The 25,058-nt window shown below is 43.7% G+C and overlaps 1 protein-coding gene across 1 annotated transcript in view; it reads left to right on the top strand.

Annotated features, from left to right (window-relative positions):
• Nucleotides 1-8,173: 8,173 nt before the first annotated feature.
• The window catches only part of LOC126251972 (glutamate receptor ionotropic, kainate 2), a 403,333-nt gene continuing 386,448 nt past the window's right edge, over nucleotides 8,174-25,058 (top strand). The window contains exon 1 of the mRNA XM_049953123.1: nucleotides 8,174-8,204. Within this exon, the coding sequence (XP_049809080.1) occupies nucleotides 8,174-8,204 (31 nt within the window). The remainder of the gene's footprint in view (nucleotides 8,205-25,058) is intronic.

The raw sequence follows: 25,058 nt of genomic DNA on the forward strand, positions 1-25,058 counted from the left end.
AACCTCTCCGTATTGCGTAACGCCTTTCTTGAAGTGTCCGCCACTGGAGCTTGTTCAGCATCTCCGTAACGCTCTCGCGCTGACTAAATGTCCCCATGACGAATCGCGCTGCTTTTCGCTGGATCATGTCTATCTCTTCTATTAATCCAACCTGGTAAGGGTCCCATACTGATGAGCAATACTCAAGAATCGGACGAACAAGCGTTTTGTAAGCTACTTCTTTCGTCGATGAGTGACATTTTCTTAGAATTCTTCCTATGAATCTCAACCTGGCGCCTGCTTTTCCCACTATTTGTTTTATGTGATCATTCCACTTCAGATCGCTCCGGATAGTAACTCCTAAGTATTTTACGGTCGTTACCGCTTCCAATGATTTACCACCTATGGCATAATCGTACTGGAATGGATTTCTGCCCCTATGTATGCGCATTATATTACATTTATCTACGTTTAGGGAAAGCTGCCAGCTGTCGCACCATTCATTAATCCTCTGCAGGTCTTCCTGGAGTACGTACGAGTCTTCTGATGTTGCTACTTTCTTGTAGACAACCGTGTCATCTGCAAATAGCCTCACGGAGCTACCGATGTTGTCAACTAAGTCATTTATGTATATTGTAAACAATAAAGGTCCTATCACGCTTCCTTGCGGTACTCCCGAAATTACCTCTACATCTGCAGATTTTGAACCGTTAAGAATGACATGTTGTGTTCTTTCTTCTAGGAAATCCTGAATCCAATCACAAACCTGGTCCGATATTCCGTAAGCTCGTATTTTTTTCACTAAACGTAAGTGCGGAACCGTATCAAATGTCTTCCTGAAGTCCAGGAATACGGCATCAGTCTGCTCGCCAGTGTCTACGGCACTGTGAATTTCTTGGACAAATAGGGCGAGCTGAGTTTCACATGATCTCTGTTTGCGGAATCCATGTTGGTTATGATGAAGGAGATTTGTATTATCTAAGAACGTCATAATACGAGAACATAAAACATGTTCCATTATTCTACAACAGATTGACGTAAGCGAAATAGGCCTATAATTATTCGCATCTGATTTATGACCCTTCTTGAAAATGGGAACGACCTGCGCTTTCTTCCAGTCGCTAGGTACTTTACGTTCTTCCAGAGATCTACGATAAATTGCTGATAGAAAGGGGGCAAGTTCTTTAGCATAATCACTGTAGAATCTTACGGGTATCTCGTCTGGTCCGGATGCTTTTCCGCTACTAAGTGATAGCAATTGTTTTTCAATTCCGATATCGTTTATTTCAATATTTTCCATTTTGGCGTCCGTGCGACGGCTGAAGTCAGGGACCGTGTTACGATTTTCCGCAGTGAAACAGTTTCGGAACACTGAATTCAGTATTTCTGCCTTTCTTCGGTCGTCCTCTGTTTCGGTGCCATCGTGGTCAACGAGTGACTGAATAGGGGATTTAGATCCGCTTACCGATTTTACATATGACCAAAACTTTTTAGGGTCCTTGTTTAGATTGTTTGCCAATGTTTTATGTTCGAATTCGTTGAATGCTTCTCTCATTGCTCTCTTTACGCTCTTTTTCGCTTCGTTCAGCTTTTCCTTATCAGCTATGATTCGACTACTCTTAAACCTATGATGAAGCTTTCTTTGTTTCCGTAGTACCTTTCGTACATGATTGTTATACCACGGTGGATCTTTCCCCTCGCTTTGGACCTTAGTCAGTACGAACTTATCTAAGGCGTACTGGACGATGTTTCTGAATTTTTTCCATTTTTGTTCCACATCCTCTTCCTCAGAAATGAACGTTTGATGGTGGTCACTCAGATATTCTGCGATTTGTGCCCTATCACTCTTGTTAAGCAAATATATTTTCCTTCCTTTCTTGGCATTTCTTATTACACTTGTAGTCATTGATGCAACCACTGACTTATGATCACTGATACCCTCTTCTACATTCACGGAGTCGAAAAGTTCCGGTCTATTTGTTGCTATGAGGTCTAAAACGTTAGCTTCACGAGTTGGTTCTCTAACTATCTGCTCGAAGTAATTCTCGGACAAGGCAGTCAGGATAATGTCACAAGAGTCTCAGTCCCTGGCTCCAGTTCTGATTGTGTGACTATCCCATTCTATACCTGGTAGATTGAAGTCTCCCCCTATTACAATAGTATGATCACGAAACTTCTTCACGACGTTCTGCAGGTTCTCTCTGAGGCGCTCAACTACTACGGTTGCTGATGCAGGTGGTCTATAGAAGCATCCGACTATCATATCTGACCCACCTTTGATACTTAACTTAACCCAGATTATTTCACATTCGCATTCGCTAATAACTTCACTGGATATTATTGAATTCTTTACTGCTATAAATACTCCTCCACCATTGGCGTTTATCCTATTCTTGCGGTATATATTCCATTCTGTGTCTAGGATTTCGTTACTGTTCACTTCCGGTTTTAACCAACTTTCCGTTCCTAATACTATATGCGCACTATTTCCTTCAATAAGAGATACTAAATCAGGAACCTTGCCCTGGATACTCCTGCAGTTTACCAATATTACGTTAACTTTTCCTGTTTTTGGTCTCTGAGGACGGACGTTCTTTATCAACGATGATGATGTTCTCTCTGGTAAGCCGTCAGGTATTTTATCGTTTCGCCCAAGGGGGGGTCCCTCTAACCTAAAAAACCCCCGTGTGCACGCCACACGTACTCTGCTACCCTAGTAGCTGCTTCCGGTGTGTAGTGCACGCCTGACCTGTCTAGGGGGGCCCTACAGTTCTCCACCCAATAACGGAGGTCGATGAATTCGCAACCATTATAGTCGCAGAGTCGTCTGAGCCTCTGGTTTAGACCCTCCACACGGCTCCAAACCAGAGGACCGCGATCGACTCTGGGCACTATGCTGCAGATATTAAGCTCAGCTTGCACTCCGCGTGCGATGCTGGTTGTCTTCACCAAATCAGCCAGCCGCCGGAAGGAACCAAGGATGGCCTCAGAACCCAAGCGGCAGGCGTCATTCGTTCCGACATGTGCTACTATCTGCAGCCGGTCACACCCAGTGCGTTCAATAGCTGCCGGAAGGGCCTCCTCCACATTACGGACGAGACCCCCCGGCAAGCACACCGAGTGCACACTGGCATTCTTGTGGGCTCATGGACTAACTGTTCTAAGTTATTCTCAGAGAAAGCATTTAGTACAATTTCGGAAGATGTTTTCTGTCTACCATCGGCTTTGAACATGTATTTTCACCAACAATTCGAAGGTAGATTGAAGTCTCCACCAATTATAACTGTATGAGTGGGGTACTTATTTGTAATGAGATTCAAGTTTTCTTTGAACCGTTCAGCTATTATATCATCTGAGTCGGGGGGGGGGGGGGGCGGTAGAAGGAGCCAATTATTATTTTGGTGCGGCTGTTGAATATAACCTCTACCCATAGTAATTCGCAGGAACTATCTATTTCAACTTCACTACAAGATAAACTACTTCCAACAGATACAAACACACCACTACCCACTTTATTTAACATATCCTATCTGAACACGGTTCTCGCCTCTGTAAAGATTTCGGCAGAATTTATCTCCGGCTTTAGCCAGCTTTCTGTTCCTATAACGATTTCAGCTTCATTGCTTTATATCAGCGCTTGAAACTCTGGTACGTTTCCAACACAGCTACTACAATTTACGACAACAATACCGACTGTTGCTTGGTCGATTCTCGTCTTTTCTTTGCCCTGTATCCTTTGGAGCCTTTTTTGATCCTTCCCGAAACTGTCTAACCTAAAAAACCGCCCAGTCCACGCCACACAGCCCTGCTACCCGTGTAGCCGCCTCCTGTGTGTAGTGGACACCTGACCTATTTAGCAGAACCCGAAAGCCCACCACCCCATGGCGCAAGTCGAGGAATCTGCAGCCTACACGGTCGCAGAACCGTCTGAGCCTCTGATTCAGACTCTCCACTCGGCTCTGTACCAAAGGTCCACAATCGGCCATGTCGACGATGCTGCAGATGGTAAGCTCTGCTTTCATCTCTCTAGCAAGACTGGTAGTCTTCACGAAGTCAGATAGCCGCCGGAAACCAGAGAAAGTTTCTTCCGATCCATAGCAACACACGTACCCTTCATGACATCCGGAAGGACGCTTTCCACATCTCGGATGACTCCCCCCACCCGGTATGCACACGGAGTGCAAATTGGCTTTCTTCCAGTCCTTAGCTGCCATATCGCCAAGGGACTCCATCACCCGCCTAACACTGGAGCTCCCAATGACAAGCAATCCGGCAGGTTCGAATCCTGCCTCGGGCATGGATGTGTGTGATGTCCTTAGGTTAGTTAGGTTTAATTAGTTCTAAGTTCTAGGCGACTGATGACCTCAGAAGTCGCATAGTGCTCAGAGCCATTGAACCATTTGACAAGCAATCACACCCTCTGCGCTTGTCCGGACCTCTCAGGGAGACAGTCCACTGCCGCAACAGGCGAGGCTGCCCTTGCTGGCTCAGAAGAACGAGACATATGAGAACCTTATGTATGTTTGCAGGTGGGGATATTCAGCCGCTTTGGAACCAAAGATTATAATGCATATGTTAGTAAATCGACACGGCAATTGGCAGCATGTTCTATAGTTTTATCTCTGACATGGCAATGTGTTTGACTGTGTCTTTGCCTGTCTGGCCTAGTTTCGTCTGTGTTTTACAAGCTGTCGAGGTGGACTTGCTACTTGACCAAAATTGTCGTACACAGTCATTACTGTATGAAATTTTTTACATGCTATGGTGGGCCTAAAAGAGCACATTACTTTTGTTCAAACGGTGGTATAACTCTCCTGCCGTTATGCCAGTAAGTGAAACACTACTTAACCTCATATTTACCGGTAAATTGTGTAATCTATTACGGTTTGACTTATTCGTTTTAGACAAAGCTTCATAGTGACCGAAGCTAGTAGCGAATTGTCTAAAATGTATGACAGCCGAATGTTTCACCATGAACTTTAACAGACAAGAATATGAAATGGAAATACGAGAGAGAAAATGCGAAGGAAAGGAGAAACTCGAGTCCAAAAGATTGTTGTGCGCCTTTGTTATTTGTTTGTAATTTTTTCACCTTTCGTCTCAACTCACATCACCTTCTTCTCTCTCTGTCTGTCTTTTGCTCTCTCTCTCGCTACGTTTCTATCTATTTATATGTGTGCGCACGTACGTGTGAATGTGGGTGTAGTTGAGCAGATGATGAAACAACGTCATTTGCCATCGGCCACGTAACGTGACCTTTCAACAACCTCGACCAATTTTACGGTCACCAATACCTGTTCAACGAAATACTGAAATTTTATTGTAGGGTTATCAGTTCGTGCCAGTGCTGGATAAATGCGTAGATAAGCTCTTGCTGAGGTCTCTGCGTTTTACGTTGCTATAAAACTCCCGGCACTCCACGCCTGAGATATCGTAAAACTTGCTGCGCCCTATATTATCCAGTAAGTGTTCAGGTCAAGTGTGCTCGTGTTTCATATTTCTGTACGTTTTGTTTCGCTTGAACGTGATAAATCGGAATGCATAACATGCATACAATTCCGCTGTGTTTCGCCTCATCTAACCCTGCGACAGTGCTTTAATAGATGATTCGGTGGCTCACCCCTTGTTTTAGTGGGATGTAACTAACACATGAAATTACACGATTACGCTTGTAATGCCCCCTTGTGCTTCGAAATATGTTGACCATATCAGAATGTTCTGCAGTATCTGTTACCTGAAATTGAACACTTCTCAGCTGATTAAAAACAGGGGCGCTGTGAAACAAGCAGATTTATCATGGCTAGTATCGCCTGTAGTAGAAAATCGATCAGTTGCGTCGGTGAATCTGATCTGTGATAGAAAAAGGCCACATATCTTAAAGTGATACATGCCACGTAAAACTGAAATTTTGCCCTCAGAACCGACCCATAATAAATGCCGCACTGTAGTTGCGAATATTCTTGAAATAATTCTTTGATGTCTCTACAACTTCTATCATTTGAAGTGAGTCCCTTATACTGTGTCTTTAAAAATAAATTTTGTGTTAACGGTGGCAGATTAGTTTATGACAACACAATGTGAAGCCGTTGTATTGCGTAAAATAACCTCAGGTGCGAATTTATTTGCATTCCTTGTATTACAAAATCTGCATTGTAATTTCATCAAAGCGCAATTATAACTCTCCTATTGTTGTTTCAAAACAACAATAGGATTATGATTACCAACGCCCACAGTCTTCCTGTTACTGCGTCTGTGTAAGAATTGTGTTACTAAATTTCGTTTTCCACTGCTGTCGACATCAACGACTAACAGTTGCGTCATTGTAGCTGCCCGGTATGCGTGTGTTACTGCAAACGAACCATCTGCAACAATCAAATTTGTAAGTCCCTAAAATACGACTTGACGAAACGTTGCTACTTTTGTGAGTCATTTATACCACAGCACCTGATCAGCACGCGTGGTACATGTTGGTAACAATGTGAAAGCCGGCCGGAGTGGCCGAACGGTTCTAGGCGCTACAGTCTGGAACCGCGCGACCGCTACGGTCGCAGGTTCGAATCCTGCCTCGGGCATGGATGTGTGTGACGTCCTTAGGTTAGTTAGGTTCAAGTAGTTCCAAGTTCTAGGGGACTGATGGCCTCAGAAGTTTAGCCCCATAGTGCTCAGAGCCATTTGAACCATTTTCAACAATGTGAAAGACGAAAACTTTTATCATGTGCGTATGTCTACTTCCTTTTACCTCTCTTAATGGATATTTAAAATATGACTTGTTTGTGCAAAACTATGGCAAAGTTCCTTTCGAATTATATAAGTTTCACTGGTCTCCTTGTATAATTAATTTTAAAAATCGGTAAACCAATGCTCCATGTTCACATATTAATATTATTATTGTTCAGTGAAACAGGTACATTATCATTAAGAATGTCAACATTCCCCCTCCTTTCCCTACGTAAAAATTGCGTCTATCTACCTCTGAGTCTTTCGCTCCGAACTGTTAGCTCTATCCTTCTAGGCACAGAGTAAACCATAGTTTCTGTATAATAAGGGAAGTCGAAAGTCACAGTTATTCAAATAGAAGAAATTAAAAATTAGGAATCTACTTAAAATTTTGTGGTAATGGCGGGACGTGACCACTAAGTTATTCTCACAGAAGAGTAAGCGAAATAACGATGAATATATACAACGTTATTTACGGACAGTTTTGATTTTCCTTGCTGACATCATCGACCTACCAGTTGTCGCATTGCAGCTGCCCGTTATGTATATGTTACTGCAAATGAAGCAATTAAACATTAACTCCATATAGTGGAATAGCTTCCGTCTGTCAGATTGCTATGCAGGGCAGAAATTGGCAGATTTTCAATCGTTGATGTTCACATATTGAAAATTTTAATGCGTGGTAGAGAATCCATCATCAGAGTTATGAATACGGAAACATCTACTTTCACTTACCACTCTTAACGATTAGTTATATGCATAATTATTTCTTTGTCACATCTATGGCAAAGTACCTTACGAATATGTATGTTTTATAGGTCTCCTTGTATAACTAATTTTGAAAATCGGTGCTTCAGATTTTCTGTTCACGTATTAATATCATGATTAATACTTTTCTGGCTGGCCGGCGTGGCCGAGTGGTTCAAGGCGCTACAGTCTGGAACCGCGTGACCGCTACGGTCGCAGGTTCGAATCCTGTCTCGGGCATGGATGTGTGTGATGTCCTTAGGTTAGTTAGGTTTAAGTAGTTCTAAATTCTAGGGGATTGTTGACCTCAAAAGTTAAGTCCCCAAGCTCCATATTTTGTTTCACTAAACAGTTGCTTAGGAGCCAAGTAAAATTTCTACGAATTTTTAAGAGGGTCACGCTACGGAGAGTGATAACAACGTGAAAAATAGAGGGTGCCAGGCCAAGACAATAATCTGCGATAGTTCACTGGAATTGATGTAACGCTGGCACGATACTTCATCCACTATTGATGCAAATGAATGTGCTCTCCTCTGCTGTATTATGGTTATGGAGATTAAGCTACATATCTTACAAGCGGTTTTTCACCAAGCTTTCACACTGTTAGGCAGAGCCCTAAACGCCCCCAACACCACACTGACAGAAAAAAGTTACGATTGAATCCAGTTTTTGGACGCACTTGGTCTTGTTTTACGCATAAATGCAGCGTGCTTGGCGAGCACGGTCAGCGATGTCAGCATGTCAGGCCTCGCTGCAGCCGGGTATGTGATTGCTGACACGGCAGCCTTCTCTGTCGCATTACCGAACCCTGATATAACAGACGCTCCCTGCTGCTGGCACGGAACGGTGCGCGTAATATCCGCTAGATGACCAACGCATATGGAGTGATTTGAGTAAGCTCCAATTATTCCATTTCAGTGATTGTAGTCGTGATAAGGATACCACGTATCCCGTATAGAATGTGAGAATTAGCTAGGGCGACACTTTCAGGACGAATCAGAAGTGTATAATTTACTTACATGGTAGAACTCTGTAACTCTTCCTGGTTCGTTAACCATGGTAGACACACGTTTTGACATACTGGCAACTGGAACAATGTGACTTTTGTAAATTTTAGTATGATAATTTATTACATCACGATTATTGAAATTTAAATAAAGTATTCAAATTATTGGTTTGGGCAAATAGCTTCCCTCTCCAGATGTGACAAATACCACTACAGAGCTTCTTACAGATATACAGGGGGTAATGGGTACAAGAACAAATATTTCCGTTGGTGACTGAACACCTTGTACTCAACAACATTTCATCAGTATATACGTCATTTACAGACTAATAATTATAGCTACACTACTGCCCATTAAAATTGCTACACCAAGAAGAATGCAGATGATACACGGGTATTCATTGGACGAATATATTATACTAGCATTGACATGTAATTACATATTCACGCAATGTGGGTGCATAGATCCTGAGAAATCAGTACCCAGAACAACCTCCTCTGGCCGTAATAACGGTCTTGATACGCCTGGGCATTGTGTCAAACAGAGCTTGGATGGCGTGTACAGGTACAGCTGCCCATGCAGCTTCAACAAGATACCACAGTTCATCAAGAGGAGCGACTGGCGTATTGTGACGAGCCAGTTGCTAGGCCACTATTGACCAGACGTTTTTAATTGGTGAGAGATCTGGAGAATGTGTTGGCCAGGGCAGCAGTCGAACATTTTCTGTATCCAGAAAGGCCCGTACACGACCTGCAACATTAGGTCGTGCATTACCCTGCTGAAATGTAGGGTTTCGCTGGGATCGAATGAAGGGTAGAGCCGCCGGCCGGGGTGGCCGAGCGTTTCTAGGCGCTACAGTCTGGAACCGCGCGACCGCTCCGGTTGCAGGTTCGAATCCTGCCTCGGGCATGGGTGTGTGTGATGTCCGTAGGTTAGTTAGGTTTAAGTAGTTCTAAGTTCTAGGGGACTGATGACCTCAGAAGTTAAATCCCATAGTGCTCAGACCCATTTGAACCAAGGGTAGATCCACGAGTCGTAACACATATGAAATGTAACGTCCACGGTTCAAAGTGCCGTCAATGCGAACAGGAGGTGACCGAGACGTGTAACCAATGGCACCCCATACCAGCACGCCGGGGTGATACGCCAGTATGGCGATGGCGAATACACGCTTCCAATGTGCGTTCACCGCGATGTCGCCAAACACGGAGGCGGCCATCATGATGCTGTAAACAAAACCTGAATTCAACCGAAAAAATGACATTTTGCCATTCTTGCACCCAGGTTCGTAGCTGAGTACACCATCACAGGCGCTCCTGTCCGATGCAGCGTCAAGGGTAACCGGAACCATGGTCTCCGAGATTTTAGTCCATGCTGCTGCAAACGTCGTCGAAATGTTCGTGCAGACGGTTGTTGTCTTGCAAATGTCCCCATCTGTTGACTCAGGGATCGAGACGTGGCTGCACTATCCGTTACAGTCATGCCGATAAGGTGCCTGTCATCTCGACTGCTAGTGATACGAGGCGGTTGGGATCCAGCACGGCGTTTCCTATTATCCTCCTGAACCCACGATTCCATATTCTGCTAACAGTCATTGGATCTCGGCCAACTCGAGCAGCAATTTCGTGATACGAGAAACCGCAATCGCGATAGGCTACAATCAGACCTTTATCAAAGTCGGAAACGTGATTGTACGTATTTCTTCTCGTTACACGAGGTGTCACAACCACGTTTCACCAGGCAACGCCGGTCAACTGCTGTTTGTGTGTGAGAAATCGGATGGTAACTTTCCTCATATCAGCACGTTGTAGTAGTGGCCACCTGCGCCAGCCTTGTGTGAAAGTCCTGAAAAGCTAACATTTGCATATCACAACATCTTCTTCCTGTCGGTTAAATTTCGCGTCTGTAGTGTGTCATCTTCGTGGTGTAGCAATTTTAATGGCCAGCAGTGTATAATAAGTCATACATTTTTAGGTTGGGTAGTACCTCCTACAACGTATGGGAAGAGCAAGTCATCAATGCTCTGGGTAGCAGGTCACGTACTGGAATGTGAATGTGTTGACTCCACACGGACAGGCTTTACCGACAGGCATAGTCCACTTACTAGTGCCGTTACCCCACGCAAAATACGTAAGGCTGTAAAGTTCGTGACATGTTTGTTGCAAGACTCTTCAACGAAAGGAAAAAAAAAAAAACAATTAACGCACATGTGTGTGTACATATTAAGGTACCACATGAAAAATTTATGCACTTATACTCGTAACGCCCTCTATAACAAAAACATTTACGTGATTTAGCCATCATAAAGTCAACGAAAAAAATTCAATGAATGTGCATCATTTCGTCCCTCGGTGAGGAAAAATAAATTTAAATATCGTCCTCTGCTGACATATGGGGATTATGGAGGAGAAGGTTACGAGAAAATGGGGGTTGGGAAGGTATAAGAGAGATGGGGATAGAGTTTGAGGGAAACGTAGGCCAAATGGAGCAGATAACGGTGTACGCAAAATCATTTTAAAAGCATAGGCAAGAGCCCATATAATTAAATTTATGAGACTTAAAAATGTTTCATAGAATCTTTTCTTTAATGAATATGAAAAATTACAAGTTACGCACATGTCCACTACTGCCATATACTAAATTCATAAAAAATTTCTAGAACTTTTACGAAAATTTATACCTATAAGAATGTAGATTTTTGTGAACTGGGTTTGGTCGTAAGAAACCACTTATAAAGCGGCCTGTTGTATTAAGAGCGGTGTCAACGTGCCCGGTGTATGCAGAGTTCTGCCAGCGTAGTGCGGCATATTCTGCCGTAGAGGAAACGTTGAGATAGGGCACACGTACGTAGGGCCACCAATGTGCTGTTAGTGAGCTTGCGTATAATGTTATTTCGCCTGCAGGCTTTGAAATTCATATTCTGGCAATGTTCTTTGCAACTAAGTGTGCGTTCAAGCTTTACTCCGAGGTATGTAAGGGTGTTCCAGTGTTGCAGTTGCATTAAAGCAAATGGAACAGTGTACTTCCAAATTCGGGATGGGGCCATTCGTGCAATATAACCGATCTCAGAACGCGACAGCGAGAAACTACGGATAGACCAAACCGAGGGAAGTCTTGCACACTGCATGTACAAGCGTATCGGCTAATAGGCCACGCCACACATCAGCTATTCCAAGGTCAAAGCAATGCTGCACTGATTCGTATATCATGTGTTTCCTGCTGGTTTCTAACTGTCGATGTTGTTATTAAAATCGCACTGATCACTTTTTCCATTTTCTGTTATAAGCTATTATTTCAATGCAATCAAAATTTTATTAATAAACATTACTCATCCATATAAAAATTTTAATTCAGAAATCAGAAATTTTAATACTACTGCTACGGTAAATTGATATGATGGGTTTTATCGGGTTATTACCAAAAAATAAAAATAAAAACCTTTTATAACAGCAAAATATCGATTATTCAGAACTAAAGGAGCGCCTGCGATGGTGTACTCAACGACGAACCTGGGTGCACGAATGGCAAAACCTCATTTTTTCGCATTAATCCAGGTTCTGTTTGCAGCATCATGATGGTCGCATCTGTGTTTGGCGACATCGCGGTGAACGCACACTGGAAGCGTGTATTCGTCATCGCCATACTGGTGTATCACCCGGCGTGTTGGTATGGGGTGCCATTGGTTACACGTCTCGGTCACCTCTTGTTTGCATTGACGGCACTTTGAACACTGGACGTTACATTTCAGATGTCTTACGACCCGTGGCTCTACCCTTCATTCGATCCTTGCGAAACCCTACGTTTCAGCAGGATAATGCACAACCGCATGTTGCAGGTCCAGTACGGGCCTTTCTGGATACAGAAAATGTTCGACTGCTGCCCTGGCCAGATCCCTCACCAATTGAAAACGTCTGGTCAATGGTGGCCTAGCAACTGGCTCGTCGCAATACGCCAGTCACCAATCTTGATGAACTGTGGTATCGTATTGAAGCTGCATGGGCAGCTGTACCTGTACACGCCATGCAAGCTCTATTTCACTCTATGGGCAGGCGTATCAAGACCGTTATTACGGCCAGAGGTGGTTGTTCTGGGTACTGATTTCTCAGGATCTATGCACCCAAATTGCATGGAAATGTAATCACATGTCAGTTCTCGTATAATATATTTGTCCAATGAACACCCGTTTGTCATCTGCATTTCTTCTTGGTGTAGCATTTGTAATGGGCAGTAGTGTAAATCAATGCAATCAGAAGACTCGGCCTTTTGTGCCACATATTTATATATTTGAAAGCTCAGTCATCAAAACCCTGAAGGGTACCTACCAGTGACCTATAATCATGAAATTTGGCAAGAGTCAAGGCTTCAAAATACAAAAAAGTAAAAAATTCATAATTTATATCACAGAAAAGGAATTTCTTTTTCCCTTGTTATTCGACTTCGGACATGACATTAAAACTTTCTCGAAGGTATTGGAGCCCCTTCGACCGATACGCTGCCTGTGTCAGTGTCGATAACAGGTAAAAATCGTCGAAATGTTCGATTCACGGAATTAATGAACTGTTTACAAACATAATTAATTTTGTACTGAGCCCTCAATGCTCGGGTTCTGATTGCACCTGGACATCTTTGTTATTACCTTTTTTGATGGTAGAATAAATGCTCTGTTACATCTTTCCAAATTTTTTATTTTTTTTATTTTTTTGTTTTTTGTTTTGTTTTGAGTTAGAATAAGGAGTGATCTGTACCGCAGGGTAAATGTATTCCAGCACTTTCCCAGAGGGAAGCAGGGGCAACGCAGTGTCTAATATCAGATCATGATTGCCTTGCTGAGCAGTTGCAGGAATTGGTTTCTATTTACCACCAAAATGCGTAATTTGTAATATAAATGAGCATTTTGTGAACTGTCATCAGCTAATTAGTGAAAGGCTACGGTACAAAACATTGTACTGCGAAGTTAAAAGCAAACCACCTTCATAAATGTGGACGCAAGTCCATATCTACAGCATTGTTGTTACTACCAAGCTCCTGAATTTGTAACATGTCATGCGATTTAATCCTGTGCTTCTTACGTAATTTTCGTTCAGGTTGAAGTGCAGCCCCTAGCGCTTTACTGAGACTAACGGGCCGCCGTTCCGCCGTGGCCGCGATATTACATCTCTGCAAACACACACTGCCTCCAGTATTAAACCACGGCGGAGAAGCGGTCCCGCTGTCTCGGTGTGGAGTGCAACACGTGATTACTGGGTGCGGGCGCTTTTGCACTCCAGCGAAATGGATGGCGACCGCGGGTCCCGGTTCCCTGGGGCCTCCAACTCTCGTGCTGGAACAGTGTCCGTGACTGCAGTGCTGTTCCTCGGGTTCGATCCGAGTGCTTGCGGAACGCAGAAGCGACCTCTGTGGCTCGTCATTCAGATGAGATATCATCTGTAATCATTTTGACGTGAAGAGTCCAAAGTTTCTACTACACTGTTGCAGAGTAACTTAGTGTTGTTGTGATCAATTCGTTAGGCCGACTAGGTAAATCTAATTTACGTGGTGAAGTATTTATAGAGGGTGTCAGAGAAGTACAGGCGAATATTAAAGTGCTATAGAACATACAACATTTATTTAAAATGTAATTTTTTTACAAACACACGAATTATATCCTCCATATGACCACCCAAGGCCACGCGGCAACGAGCATTGCGTTCACTGAAGTTCTCGATGACGCGTTGACAAATATCTGGTGGCATGCCGTTAATAACCTTTTTAATTTCACCCTTTAGTTGATGTACAGGATGATTCAAAAAGAATACCACAACTTTAGGAATTTAAAACTCTGCAACGACAAAAGGCAGAGCTAAGCACTATCTGTCGGCGAATTAAGGGAGCTATAAAGTTTCATTTAGTTGTACATTTGTTCGCCATTTCAGCCAATAAAGTTTTTGGTCCCTTTTTCTTCGAAGGTGCTACTGTAACTGGACTACAGTATCTGGAGATGTTAGAGAATTGGCTGTTCCCTCAGCTCGAACAAGAAGCACAACAATTCATATTTCAGCAGGATGGAGCGCCACCACATTGGCACTTATCTGTCCGTAACTACCTGAACGTCAACTACCCGAGGCGATGGATCGGCCGCCAGGCAGCCCGTGACAGAGCACTTCATCACTGGCCTCCAAAAAGCCCTGATCTTACCCCCTGCGATTTTTTCTTATGGGGGTGTATTAAGGACATGGTGTTTCGGCTACCTCTCCCAGCCACCATTGATGATTTGAAACGAGAAATAACAGCAGCTATCCAAACTGTTACGCCTGATATGCTACAGAGAGTGTGGAACGAGTTGGAGTATCGGGTTGATATGGCTCTTGTGTCTGGAGGGGGCCATATTGAACATCTCTGAACTTCTTTTGAGTGAAAAAAAAAATCTTTTTAAATACTCTTTGTAATGATGTATAACAGAAGGTTATATTATGTTTCTTTCATTAAATACACATTTTTAAAGTTGTGGTATTCTTTTTGAATCACCCTGTATTATTCGTGGTTTGGCAACGTAGACTTTTGATTTCACAAATTCTCACAAAATAAAAAACCACAAGGCGTAAGATCGCATGATCTGGCCGGCCATTCCTGGTTGCCACGCAAGGAGATAATTTCTTGAGGAAACTTTTCATTCAGCAGAGAAATCGTTTCACGGGATATGAGACATGTCGCACTATCTTGCTGAAACAAAAAATATTCATTGTCATCAATAAGAGAGAAAAACCAATCAGTACGCATGTTCGCACGGTTGCTGGTCACAGTGACGGCAGCTCCATCATCATTTTCAACGAAGTATGGGCCGATTACTCCTGCTGCCGAGAACTCACACTACACAGTCGTGTGTTGTGGATGGATCTCACCTTCCACAGTCACTCGCGGATTTTCGTTACCCTAAATGCTGCAGTTTTGCTTACTGACGTACCCACTGGGATGGAAGTCTGCATCATCTGAGAAAATTATTCTTTTTGTAAAGTTCTCGTTCTCCGCTTCTCGAGCCAATACCCACTGAGCAAGTCGATGACTCTTTGCATGATCTGCAGGCTTCAACTCTTGTGTAAGTTGAATCTTGTACGCACGGCGTTTTAAAATCTTCTGAAAGCATTTCATGCAGTGTACTGGGTGATGAATTCAATTGTTGAACTAGTCGGCGAACTGATTTCCTGGGGCTAACGGTCACATTGTCACGCACAACAGAATTGTTTTCTTGTGCTCGAACAGCACGCGATCATCCTGTTTTCTTAACGTTTGAAACAGATCCTGTGGTCTCAAAATTCTGAATCAACTTCCAAACTAATGATTCTGTTGGAACAGCATTACGTCCGAGTCTCACACGCAATTCACGAACGATTGCCGTGGATCTTCCACTATTTTTGTGATAACTTTTTATCATTTGGATACGGTGCTCCGGTGTCATCTGCTGCACGATGGAAATAAACATTAAACAACAGTATTTACCAGACAAAAGCTATGAGGCTAATAATGGGAACGATCACAGGTAGCAAACTTGAAGAAACCACGGCTCCCAACCGTCATATGATAAAATGATGCAAAATTCAAATTTGTCTGTATTTCCCGGACGCCCTCTATTAGCATCCAGCCCGATAAACTAATTTATATTAATTTCACTTATTAACTATAAAAGTGTCCTCGGGTAAAATGGCTACACATTTGTCCCATCACAGCACTAAATCTGAGATGCCCCTGCGGTAGAATTCTTCCGACTGGCTGTGGAACCAGTGTCGGACTGCTGTCTTGCCTTCATCGTTACTTGTGAATTCCTGTGCTACCAGGAACTTCTTCAGCGGTCCGAAAACATGGAAGTCACTAGGAGCGAGATCTGGACTGTATGGCTGGTGGTCCAGAATCTCCCAGTGAAATGCCCGGAGCCTTTCGACAGTTCAGACTGCCACATGTGGTCACACATTGTCCAGGAGCAGAGTTACATTGTCAACACGGAGAATCCCTCGGCGCCTCCAGCTGATGCCATCTTTCACACGTGACTGAGTGGAACACTATCTGTCGGCAGTGATGATTGCACCTTGTGGCATGAAATCATGCAGGAGCGGTCCACCGCTATACCAGAAGGCCGTTAAAAATGCTTTCTCCATCATATGGCGCTGAACGGAATTTTTTTTTTTTTTCACTGGCAAACCCGGATGTTTCCACACCATGCTCTGCTGCTTCGATTCCGGCGTGAAATGCAGTATGCACGTTTCATCGCTAGTAACAATGCCGTCCAGGAAACTTTCACCCCCTTTGGAGTACCCTTCCAAATGAGTCAGTGGAGACATCATTCGCTTGCCTTTCATCACGTCATCCATCTGCTTAGACACCCACCGACATGAAACCTTCCGGTATCCTAGAGGCCCGTTAGCGATGTTGTATCACTCCCATTAGATATTCCATGCTCCCGGGAAATGGTCGAAATGTGCACACGCCGACCTGCTTCCACCACTGCATCCACGCGGGAAACATGGTCGTCATACAGCGACGAACGCGGCCTCCCCGACCGCTCATTGATATGCAAGACTTCGCGGCTATCGTCAAACTCACAACACCACCACCTCACAGTTCTCAAAGGTTTCCCCATATGTGTGCTGAATTTCCCTGTAGATCTTGATGGACGTTCGCCCCTTGTTCCATAGAAAACGAATTACAATTCGCTCCTTTAACGCCAGCCATCATAAACAACAGCCATCATAAACAACTGGCAGCAGCGCCGTGCGGCTGATCACTGGCAGATGAAGCCAGCACGAACCAAAAAAGATCCAACAGTGGGAACAGGTACAGGGTTATTACAAATGATTGAAGCGAATTCACAGCTCTACAATATCTTTATTATTTGAGATATTTTCACAATGCTTTGCACACACATACAAAAACTCAAGAAGTTTTTTTAGGCAATTCACAAATGTTCGATATGTGCCCCTTTAGTGATTCGGCAGACATCAAGCCGATAATCAAGTTCCTCCCACACTCGTCGCAGCATGTCCCCATCATGAGTTCGAAAGCATTGTTGATGCGAGCTCGCAGTTCTGGCACGTTTCTTGGTGGAGGAGGTTTAAACACTGAATCTTTCACATCACTATGCGTGAAACTTGCCCGCACGCGTTCAACCGTTTCTTCGCTCACTACAGGCCGACCCGTTGATTTCCCCTTACAGAGGCATCCAGAAGCTTTAAACTGCGCATACCATCGCCGAATGGAGTTAGCAGTTGGTGGATCTTTGTTGAACTTCGTCCTGAAGTGTCGTTGCACTGTTATGACTGACTGATGTGAGTGCATTTCAAGCACGACATACGCTTTCTCGGCTCCTGTCACCATTTTGTCACACTGCGCTCTCGAGCGCTCTGGCGGCAGAAACCTGAAGTGCGGCTTCAGCCGAACAAAACTTTATGAGTTTTTCTACGTATCTGTAGTGTGTCGTGACCATATGTCAATGAATGGAGCTACAGTGAATTTATGAAATCGCTTCAATCATTTGTAATAGCCCTGTATGTTGACTTCGCATTTATAGCCGTAATTGGCTTACAAAAATAAAAAAGGGCAAAGAGTTTCTGATTTTCCCTCGTTATTAGCAACATATCTTTCAAACTTCCCCATAAGGGGCTCCGGAACGCCCTATACTTGCAATGTTAAAATAACGCTTATAAATTACATCTTTCCTCACAAAGTATTTGAAGTAGGAAGTTGAACTTTTTACAGATTATTTATTGGAATATGGGCTACAACTTAACACAGGGATTTTACAAAATTTTAGTTCAGTTATTAAAGATGATTTTTTTTCAATTGTAATGAAAATTCACAACATTTTTTTGCAATTTTTTATTTATATATTCAAAAATATACAGTTTTTTGGAAAAAGGCTGTGATAAATTATGCAGAAGGTTCTGTGTAACATTTACTGAAAGTTTGAAACAAATATGTTTGGAAGAACCTTAGAAAACATGTAATTAGTATGAGAAAATAAAAGTTTTGGGAATCGAGCGACAAAGATTGGATTAACTTTTTAGTGCATTCCAGGTCCATAGGATCCTCTGCAAACTCCTCCTCCAGCTTCCTCTTGTTCCTCCTACTGTTTACTCTTGCTTGTATTTCTAGACTCTTTACAGCCCTGTCTGCAGCCCGAAGGCGTTCCTTGTCTAAAGCAAGCATCGCTCGTACCATGTTAGAACCTATCTTCATTCCCATATTTCTAAATACCTTGCACCTTACAATGTTGCCATCATTGAAAGTCGCAACAGCATCATACACACCAAAGTGAAGTGTTTCTATTCCAAAAAATACAGTCTTGGGGATTCTCGACCATATAACACTATTTACACTTTCATTGAGGTTTTGAGTTTTTCCGTGAATACACTTTTTGAGAAGCGACATATCAAATATTTCATTCACATCCGATTCGCCCATAAAACATTTATAGTTTTCACTCATTGAACCAAGCTTCTTCAGTGAAGTATTTTCTTTCCCACTTTGACTGCTATGGGCAGGTGTACTTGAGAGGTTAGGTTCACTCACTTGGTTATCGTCTTTATTGTTTACAGTAATAACACATACCTTTGGCTTTCCAACATTTCTCCTTTTCTTAAAAGCCTTCAGAGGATTTCTAATAACTTTACTTTTACTCATTATTATACTTCAACAAAACAGAGACTCAAGAAACAGAATTAATTACGAATATTTTCGAGATAACGACAGAGTAAATAAACATGAAACAATCGACAATCACACCAGCGATATATATTGAACCATCACAGGTTAGCCACAACACATACTTTATCTCACATCACTAAAATGTACCTGATGAACACGGACGTTAATAATAACACCATTTGACAGCACTTTAACAGCGCCACAGTGGGTCACGCCCATGTAGAACACATTTCAAAAAAAATTTAAAAATAGTTGTAGTCTTCAGAATTGAATAAATTATATATCTATTAAAGGTAATAGTCTGCAGATTCAGAAAACGCAAAAAAGTAAAAATTGAACTTTTCATGATTTTGAGCCTTTCCGGAGCCCCTTAAGTGAATACAGAACTCCTACTTCAGTAATGTTTTCAACATTGTAACCACTAATTATATATTACGACAACCAGGTATACACAAACACCCACCCATCCACACACTATATATATATATATATATATATATATATATATATATATATATATATATATATATATACACTCATGCTCATAAATTAAGGATAATTGCAGAATGTTGTGCCACACAACGTGGCACTACACAAAACTGGCGCTAATAGCATAGGCTCATAAGAAACACACACGACACAGATCTGTATTGGTGATAAGTTGAGAAAATCGTCCCGAAACACATGTGCTACAAATCGCTACTGTTTCCTGCGCATGTACCCCGACATCAGTATGGGTTATGTTTACCATGCACAGGTACACAGGCCGCACAACGGGTTGGATCAGATGGTCGAGCAGCTTCTGGGGTGTAGCGTCCCATTCTTGCACCAATGCCTGTCGGAACTCCTGAAGTGTCCTAGGGGTTTGAAGACGTGCAGCGATACGTCGACCGAGAGCATCCCTGATGTGCTCAATGGGGTTTAGGTCTCGAGAACAGGCAGGCCACTCCATTCGCCTGATATCTTCTGTTTCAAGGTACTCCTCCACGACGGCAGCTCGCTAGGGTCGTGCGTTATCATCTATCAGGAGGAAGCTGGGACCCACTGCACCCCTGAAAAGGCGGACATACTGGTGCAAAATGACGTCCCGATACACCTGACCTGTTAAAGTTCCTGTGTCAAAGACATGCAGTGGTGTACATGCACCAATCATAATCCCACCCAACACCACCAAACCACGACCTCCATCCAGGTCCCTTTCAAGGACATTAAAGTGGTGGTATCTGGTTCCTGGTTTTCGCCAGATGAAAACCCGTCTAGAATCACTGTTCAGACTATACCTGGACTTGTCCGTGAACATAACCTGGGACCACTGTTCCAATGACCATGTACTCTGTTCTTGATACCAGGCTTTACGGGCTCTCCTGTGACCAGGGGTCAGTGGAATGCACCTTCCAGGTCTCCGGGCGAATAAACCGTGTCTGACCAGTCGTCTGTAAACTGTGTGTCTCGAAACAACTGTTTCAGTGGCTGCGGTGAGGTCCCGAGCAAGGCTACCTGCAGTACTCCGTTGTCGTCTGCGGGCACAGACGGTGAGATATCGGTCCTCTCGTGGTGTTGTACACTGTGGACGTCCCGTACTGTAGCGCCTGGACACGTTTCTTGTCTGCTAGAATCGTTGCTATAATCTTGAGATCACACTTTGTGGCACAAAGAGGGCTCGTGCTACGACCTGCTGTGTTTCACCAGCCTCCAGTCGTCCTAGTATTCTACCCCTCATAACGTCATCAATATGTGTTCTTTGAGCCATTTTCAACACACAGTCACCATTAGCACCTCTGAAAACGTCTGCACACTTACTCGCTGCACCGTACTCTGATATGCACCAACACACCTCTGGATATGTGAACTGCTGCGAGTGCCACCGTGCGACGACCACAGGTCAAATGCACCGCATGGTCATACCCCGAGGTGATTTAAACCGGCAAACCGCCCTCCACACCTTTGTTTCACCATGTATCAGCATTATCCTTAATTTATGAGCGTGAGCGTATATATAAAAGACAGTGCTTTTCACTTCACTTCAAACAAGTGGTTGGTTGGTTGTTTCGGGGAAGGAGACCAGACAGCGAGGTCATCGGTCTCATCGGATTAGGGAAGGACGGGGAAGGAAGTCGGCCGTGCCCTTTGAAAGGAACCATCCCGGTATTTGCCTGGATCGATTTAGGGAAATCACGGAAAACCTAAATCAGGATGGCCGGACGCGGGATTGAACCGCCGTCCTCCCGAATGCGAGTCCAGTGTCTAAGCACTGCGCCACCACGCTCGGTTCAAACAAGTGAAGTAATATTTATGTTGAAAACAACTCTGAACCTTGATTTAATGTCACAACCTTTTCCCTTTAAAATATTAAACTCAGATACTTATGCTATAATTGCCTGTAAGTAATCGGCTCAACTAACTCCATGGAGAGCTCACAAGAAACGATAAGGTGCCTATAGCATATTACTGACAGCCCTTAACATGACTGACAGATTTCTACCAGATCTTCGATGTCTCCACGAGTCGTAACACAGTCAAAGATTTTAAACGATATAAGCACAGTGTTGAAATAACAACCAGGGAGCCGCCAGAGCACTTCAACCAACCCAGACCGAGGCGGTAACCCGGCAACGGAACTAGTACCGGGCAAAATGACGTGAACGCTATAAACAGCGCGGAGCTCGAACCCGCTTGAAGGTCAGATCAGCAGTAGGGAGGCAGCCCACCATTTTACACAATCTGCAATCGACAACAGAGAGGCACAGGAACGCAGGAAGCACAGCACCATCCCCAGCACTGGGTAGGGAGGCACAAACAGCCCACGATCAGCCACTGCGTCTGCTTCGTGACCACTGCCAAACTCCAGTTAGGCTACAAGGGAGTGCCCGCGCGGCGCCTACCAACAAAGTCACGCTGCTATTGCTGTTCAGCTACCCCAGCTCGGTGCAGCAGTGCTCCGCACCGACTCACACCCCTCGCCTCCCCCTCCCCCCCCCCCCGCTTCCACCCTTTCGGCAGGCCGCGACCAACCAACACCAGCGCTCCTCGCCAAACCTCAGTGCTCGGGTAGATAAACGGAACACATGCTTCATAAATGTTTGCAGAATGAATGCCACAATCCAATTAGCAAGTCAAGTTTGATCCTGACATGACAAGAGGCACGTGTGGATTGTGACATTCATTCTGCGAACATTTATGAAGCTTGTGTGGCCACGTCGACGTTTATAACTAAGACCACGGCACTGTCAGTGCAGTCTCAGTAGACCAGGCTTGGAAATCAACCTGAAACGTTTGCAACTAGTCGCCTCATATAAATACTGCCACTGTTGACAGAATAGTTAAAAAAAAAAAAAAAACCTTGAGAAATTTAATAAAGTTGCTGCTTTCCTGTCACAAAATGTTGAAACTGATAAATCTCTCTATATATCAGGCAATGTCCTGAGTTACTGACTCATTATCGCTCAGCCCAAACTGCTAAGGATAGAAACTTGAAATGTGGTAAAGGTATGGATCATACTGCAGGCGTCGTGTAGTAATGGATTTTTAGAAATTCTAATTATGAGGGGGCGAAATATGGGATGAAGGTTCTTGTTGCGAAAAACACTTCAACTTCAACCTCTTCATCATTACTAAACTGAGATCTGCGTCTATATGTATTCCTGGACACACCTTACATATAATATCTGATTTCATAATCTGTGCCTGACCATGACGTAATCTAAGTCAAATCTTCCCTTATCTTCCCACCTTTTCGAAGTATACCTCCTCCCCTTGTGATTCTTGAACGGAATATTCTCTACTACTAGCTGAAATCTATTGGAGAACTCAGTATTTCTCCTCTCTCATTCCTGCTATTACACCGTTATTCTCTCGTCACGTTTCTTCTACTCCTTCCCCTACAACCGCATGCTAGTCCACCATATTTGTTAGATTTTTATTTTTCTTTACGTATTGAATTGCCCGTTTCATATTCTGCTTGCGACGTCGGAATCTGTACCTGAACTATTGTTGCCTTTGTTGGTATGCTGTCGCTTGTGATGAGAACGACTGTATTGCTGAACCGTTTACTGTAGTTCACTCTCTGCCTAGTTTTCCTATTCATAACGAATCCTTCTCCCGTTATACCACTTTTTGCTGCTGTCGATATTACGCTATATTCGTCTAACCAGAAGTTCTTGTCGTCTTTCCATTTCACTTCAGACGCCTCTATATCTAGATTGAGCCCTAGCACCTACCTTTTAAAATTTTCTAGCTTCCGTACCACGTTCAAACTTCTGACATTCCACGCCCTAACGTGTAGAACATTATCCTTTCGAAGGTCATTCGATCTTTTTCTCATGGAAAGTTCTCCCTTTGCTGTACCCCCCAAGAGACCGGAATGGGGCACTGGTCTTCGATTTTTTACAGGCCGCATTTTCTTTTCGTCATTGTTCTCGTCATTGTATCTGGGAGGACGTTACAGGACACCTCTTCAAGTTCATCATTGTTGGATACTTATTACAGTGGGCAGCCAGCCCTCAGATCGAACACGTTGAGCTACTGTGTCAGCTATCCCTGACACCACTTGTTCGACTTGGAGACTATTCTTCTCTCTCTCACGCTGTGACTGTCTCCTCTTACTTAGTCCAGCGATAAGTACACGCAGCCCGCCCGGCTAGCCGTACGGTGTAACGCGCTGCTTCCCGAGCAGGAAGCCGTGCCGGTCCCCGGCACGAATCCGCCTTTCAGATTAGTGTCGAGGTCCGGTGTGCCGGCCAGCCTGTGGATGGTTTTTAAGGCGGTTTTCCATCTGCCACGGCGAATGCGGGCTGCTTCCCCTTATTCTTCCTCAGTTACACTACGTCGGTGATTGCTGCGCAAACACTGGTTCCACTTACGCGTACACCATAATTATTCTACCACGCCAACATTGGGGCTACACTCGTCTGGAATGACACGTTCCCAGGAAGGTCCACTGGGGGCCGAACCGCACAATAATCCTGGATTCAGTGTGGGGCGGCGGTGAGGTGAGTGGACTGCCGTAGCCTGTTGTGGGGTTGTGTACCACTGTGGGGTACGGCGAGGACGAAGCCTCTACATCGTTTCTAGGTTACCAGTTCGATACATGCATACACACATTACACGCATAGTATAGTTCACATCATTGATAACTTAGCGTAATCGACGGTACAGAATTCAGTGAAACATTCTTTTTCGTTGATTGACGCGTTCAGTAACGTATATTCCCAAGTTTTCGTATTGCATTTCATTTACTACTTATAAGTTGAGAAAACGTAATTTTTGTTTGTCTGCAGTAATGTCCACACGAAACTCGTAAGAAGTTAAAAGTATAAAGCCTCTGTCTGCTACAAAAACCAGGTTAAAATTCTGAAAATCAATTATTGTGTGAATCTACTTAATGTATAAGCTTGTGAAAAAGTGCTTGTTAATTGCAATTAGGGCTCGACTTACTTTTTTTGTGAAATAGGTGAAATTTTCGCACCTGGAAGCTTCCTTGCTTCAGATCTGAGTTACATAGCGCTTTACGCAGCGTAAGTAACAACACATAGTGAATCGAAAATGACACTACAGTCCCTTTGCTATATTTCTGGCGGCAGCAGTCGAACCCGCTAGCTGTTAAATGCCAAATGCTTGACATCATGTCACCGCATGTCAGCCCGAATTTACCAATGATTTTGTTTTCGTAGCGTCTAGTTCCACTCTCGTAATACATTAGATTCCGTACACTGAGGCGTATCCTCGCATCTGCTATCAATGAGCCGACGTTCATCGATGTTTCGTAATAGGCATCTGCAAATCTATGGGAAAAGCTGAGATTCTAAATGTTACATTTGAACAAAATTATCTTTCTTGCCACATAGGCTACTGCAGTAGAAACCTGTTCAAAACGGTAAGGATTAAATCCACGCTTGTTGATTTTAGTACGTGAAAGATGTTAGCTTGTGTTTTTGAAAG

This window comes from Schistocerca nitens, chromosome 1 (assembly GCF_023898315.1).
Source record: "Schistocerca nitens isolate TAMUIC-IGC-003100 chromosome 1, iqSchNite1.1, whole genome shotgun sequence".
Classification (NCBI taxonomy): Eukaryota; Metazoa; Arthropoda; class Insecta; order Orthoptera; family Acrididae; genus Schistocerca; species Schistocerca nitens.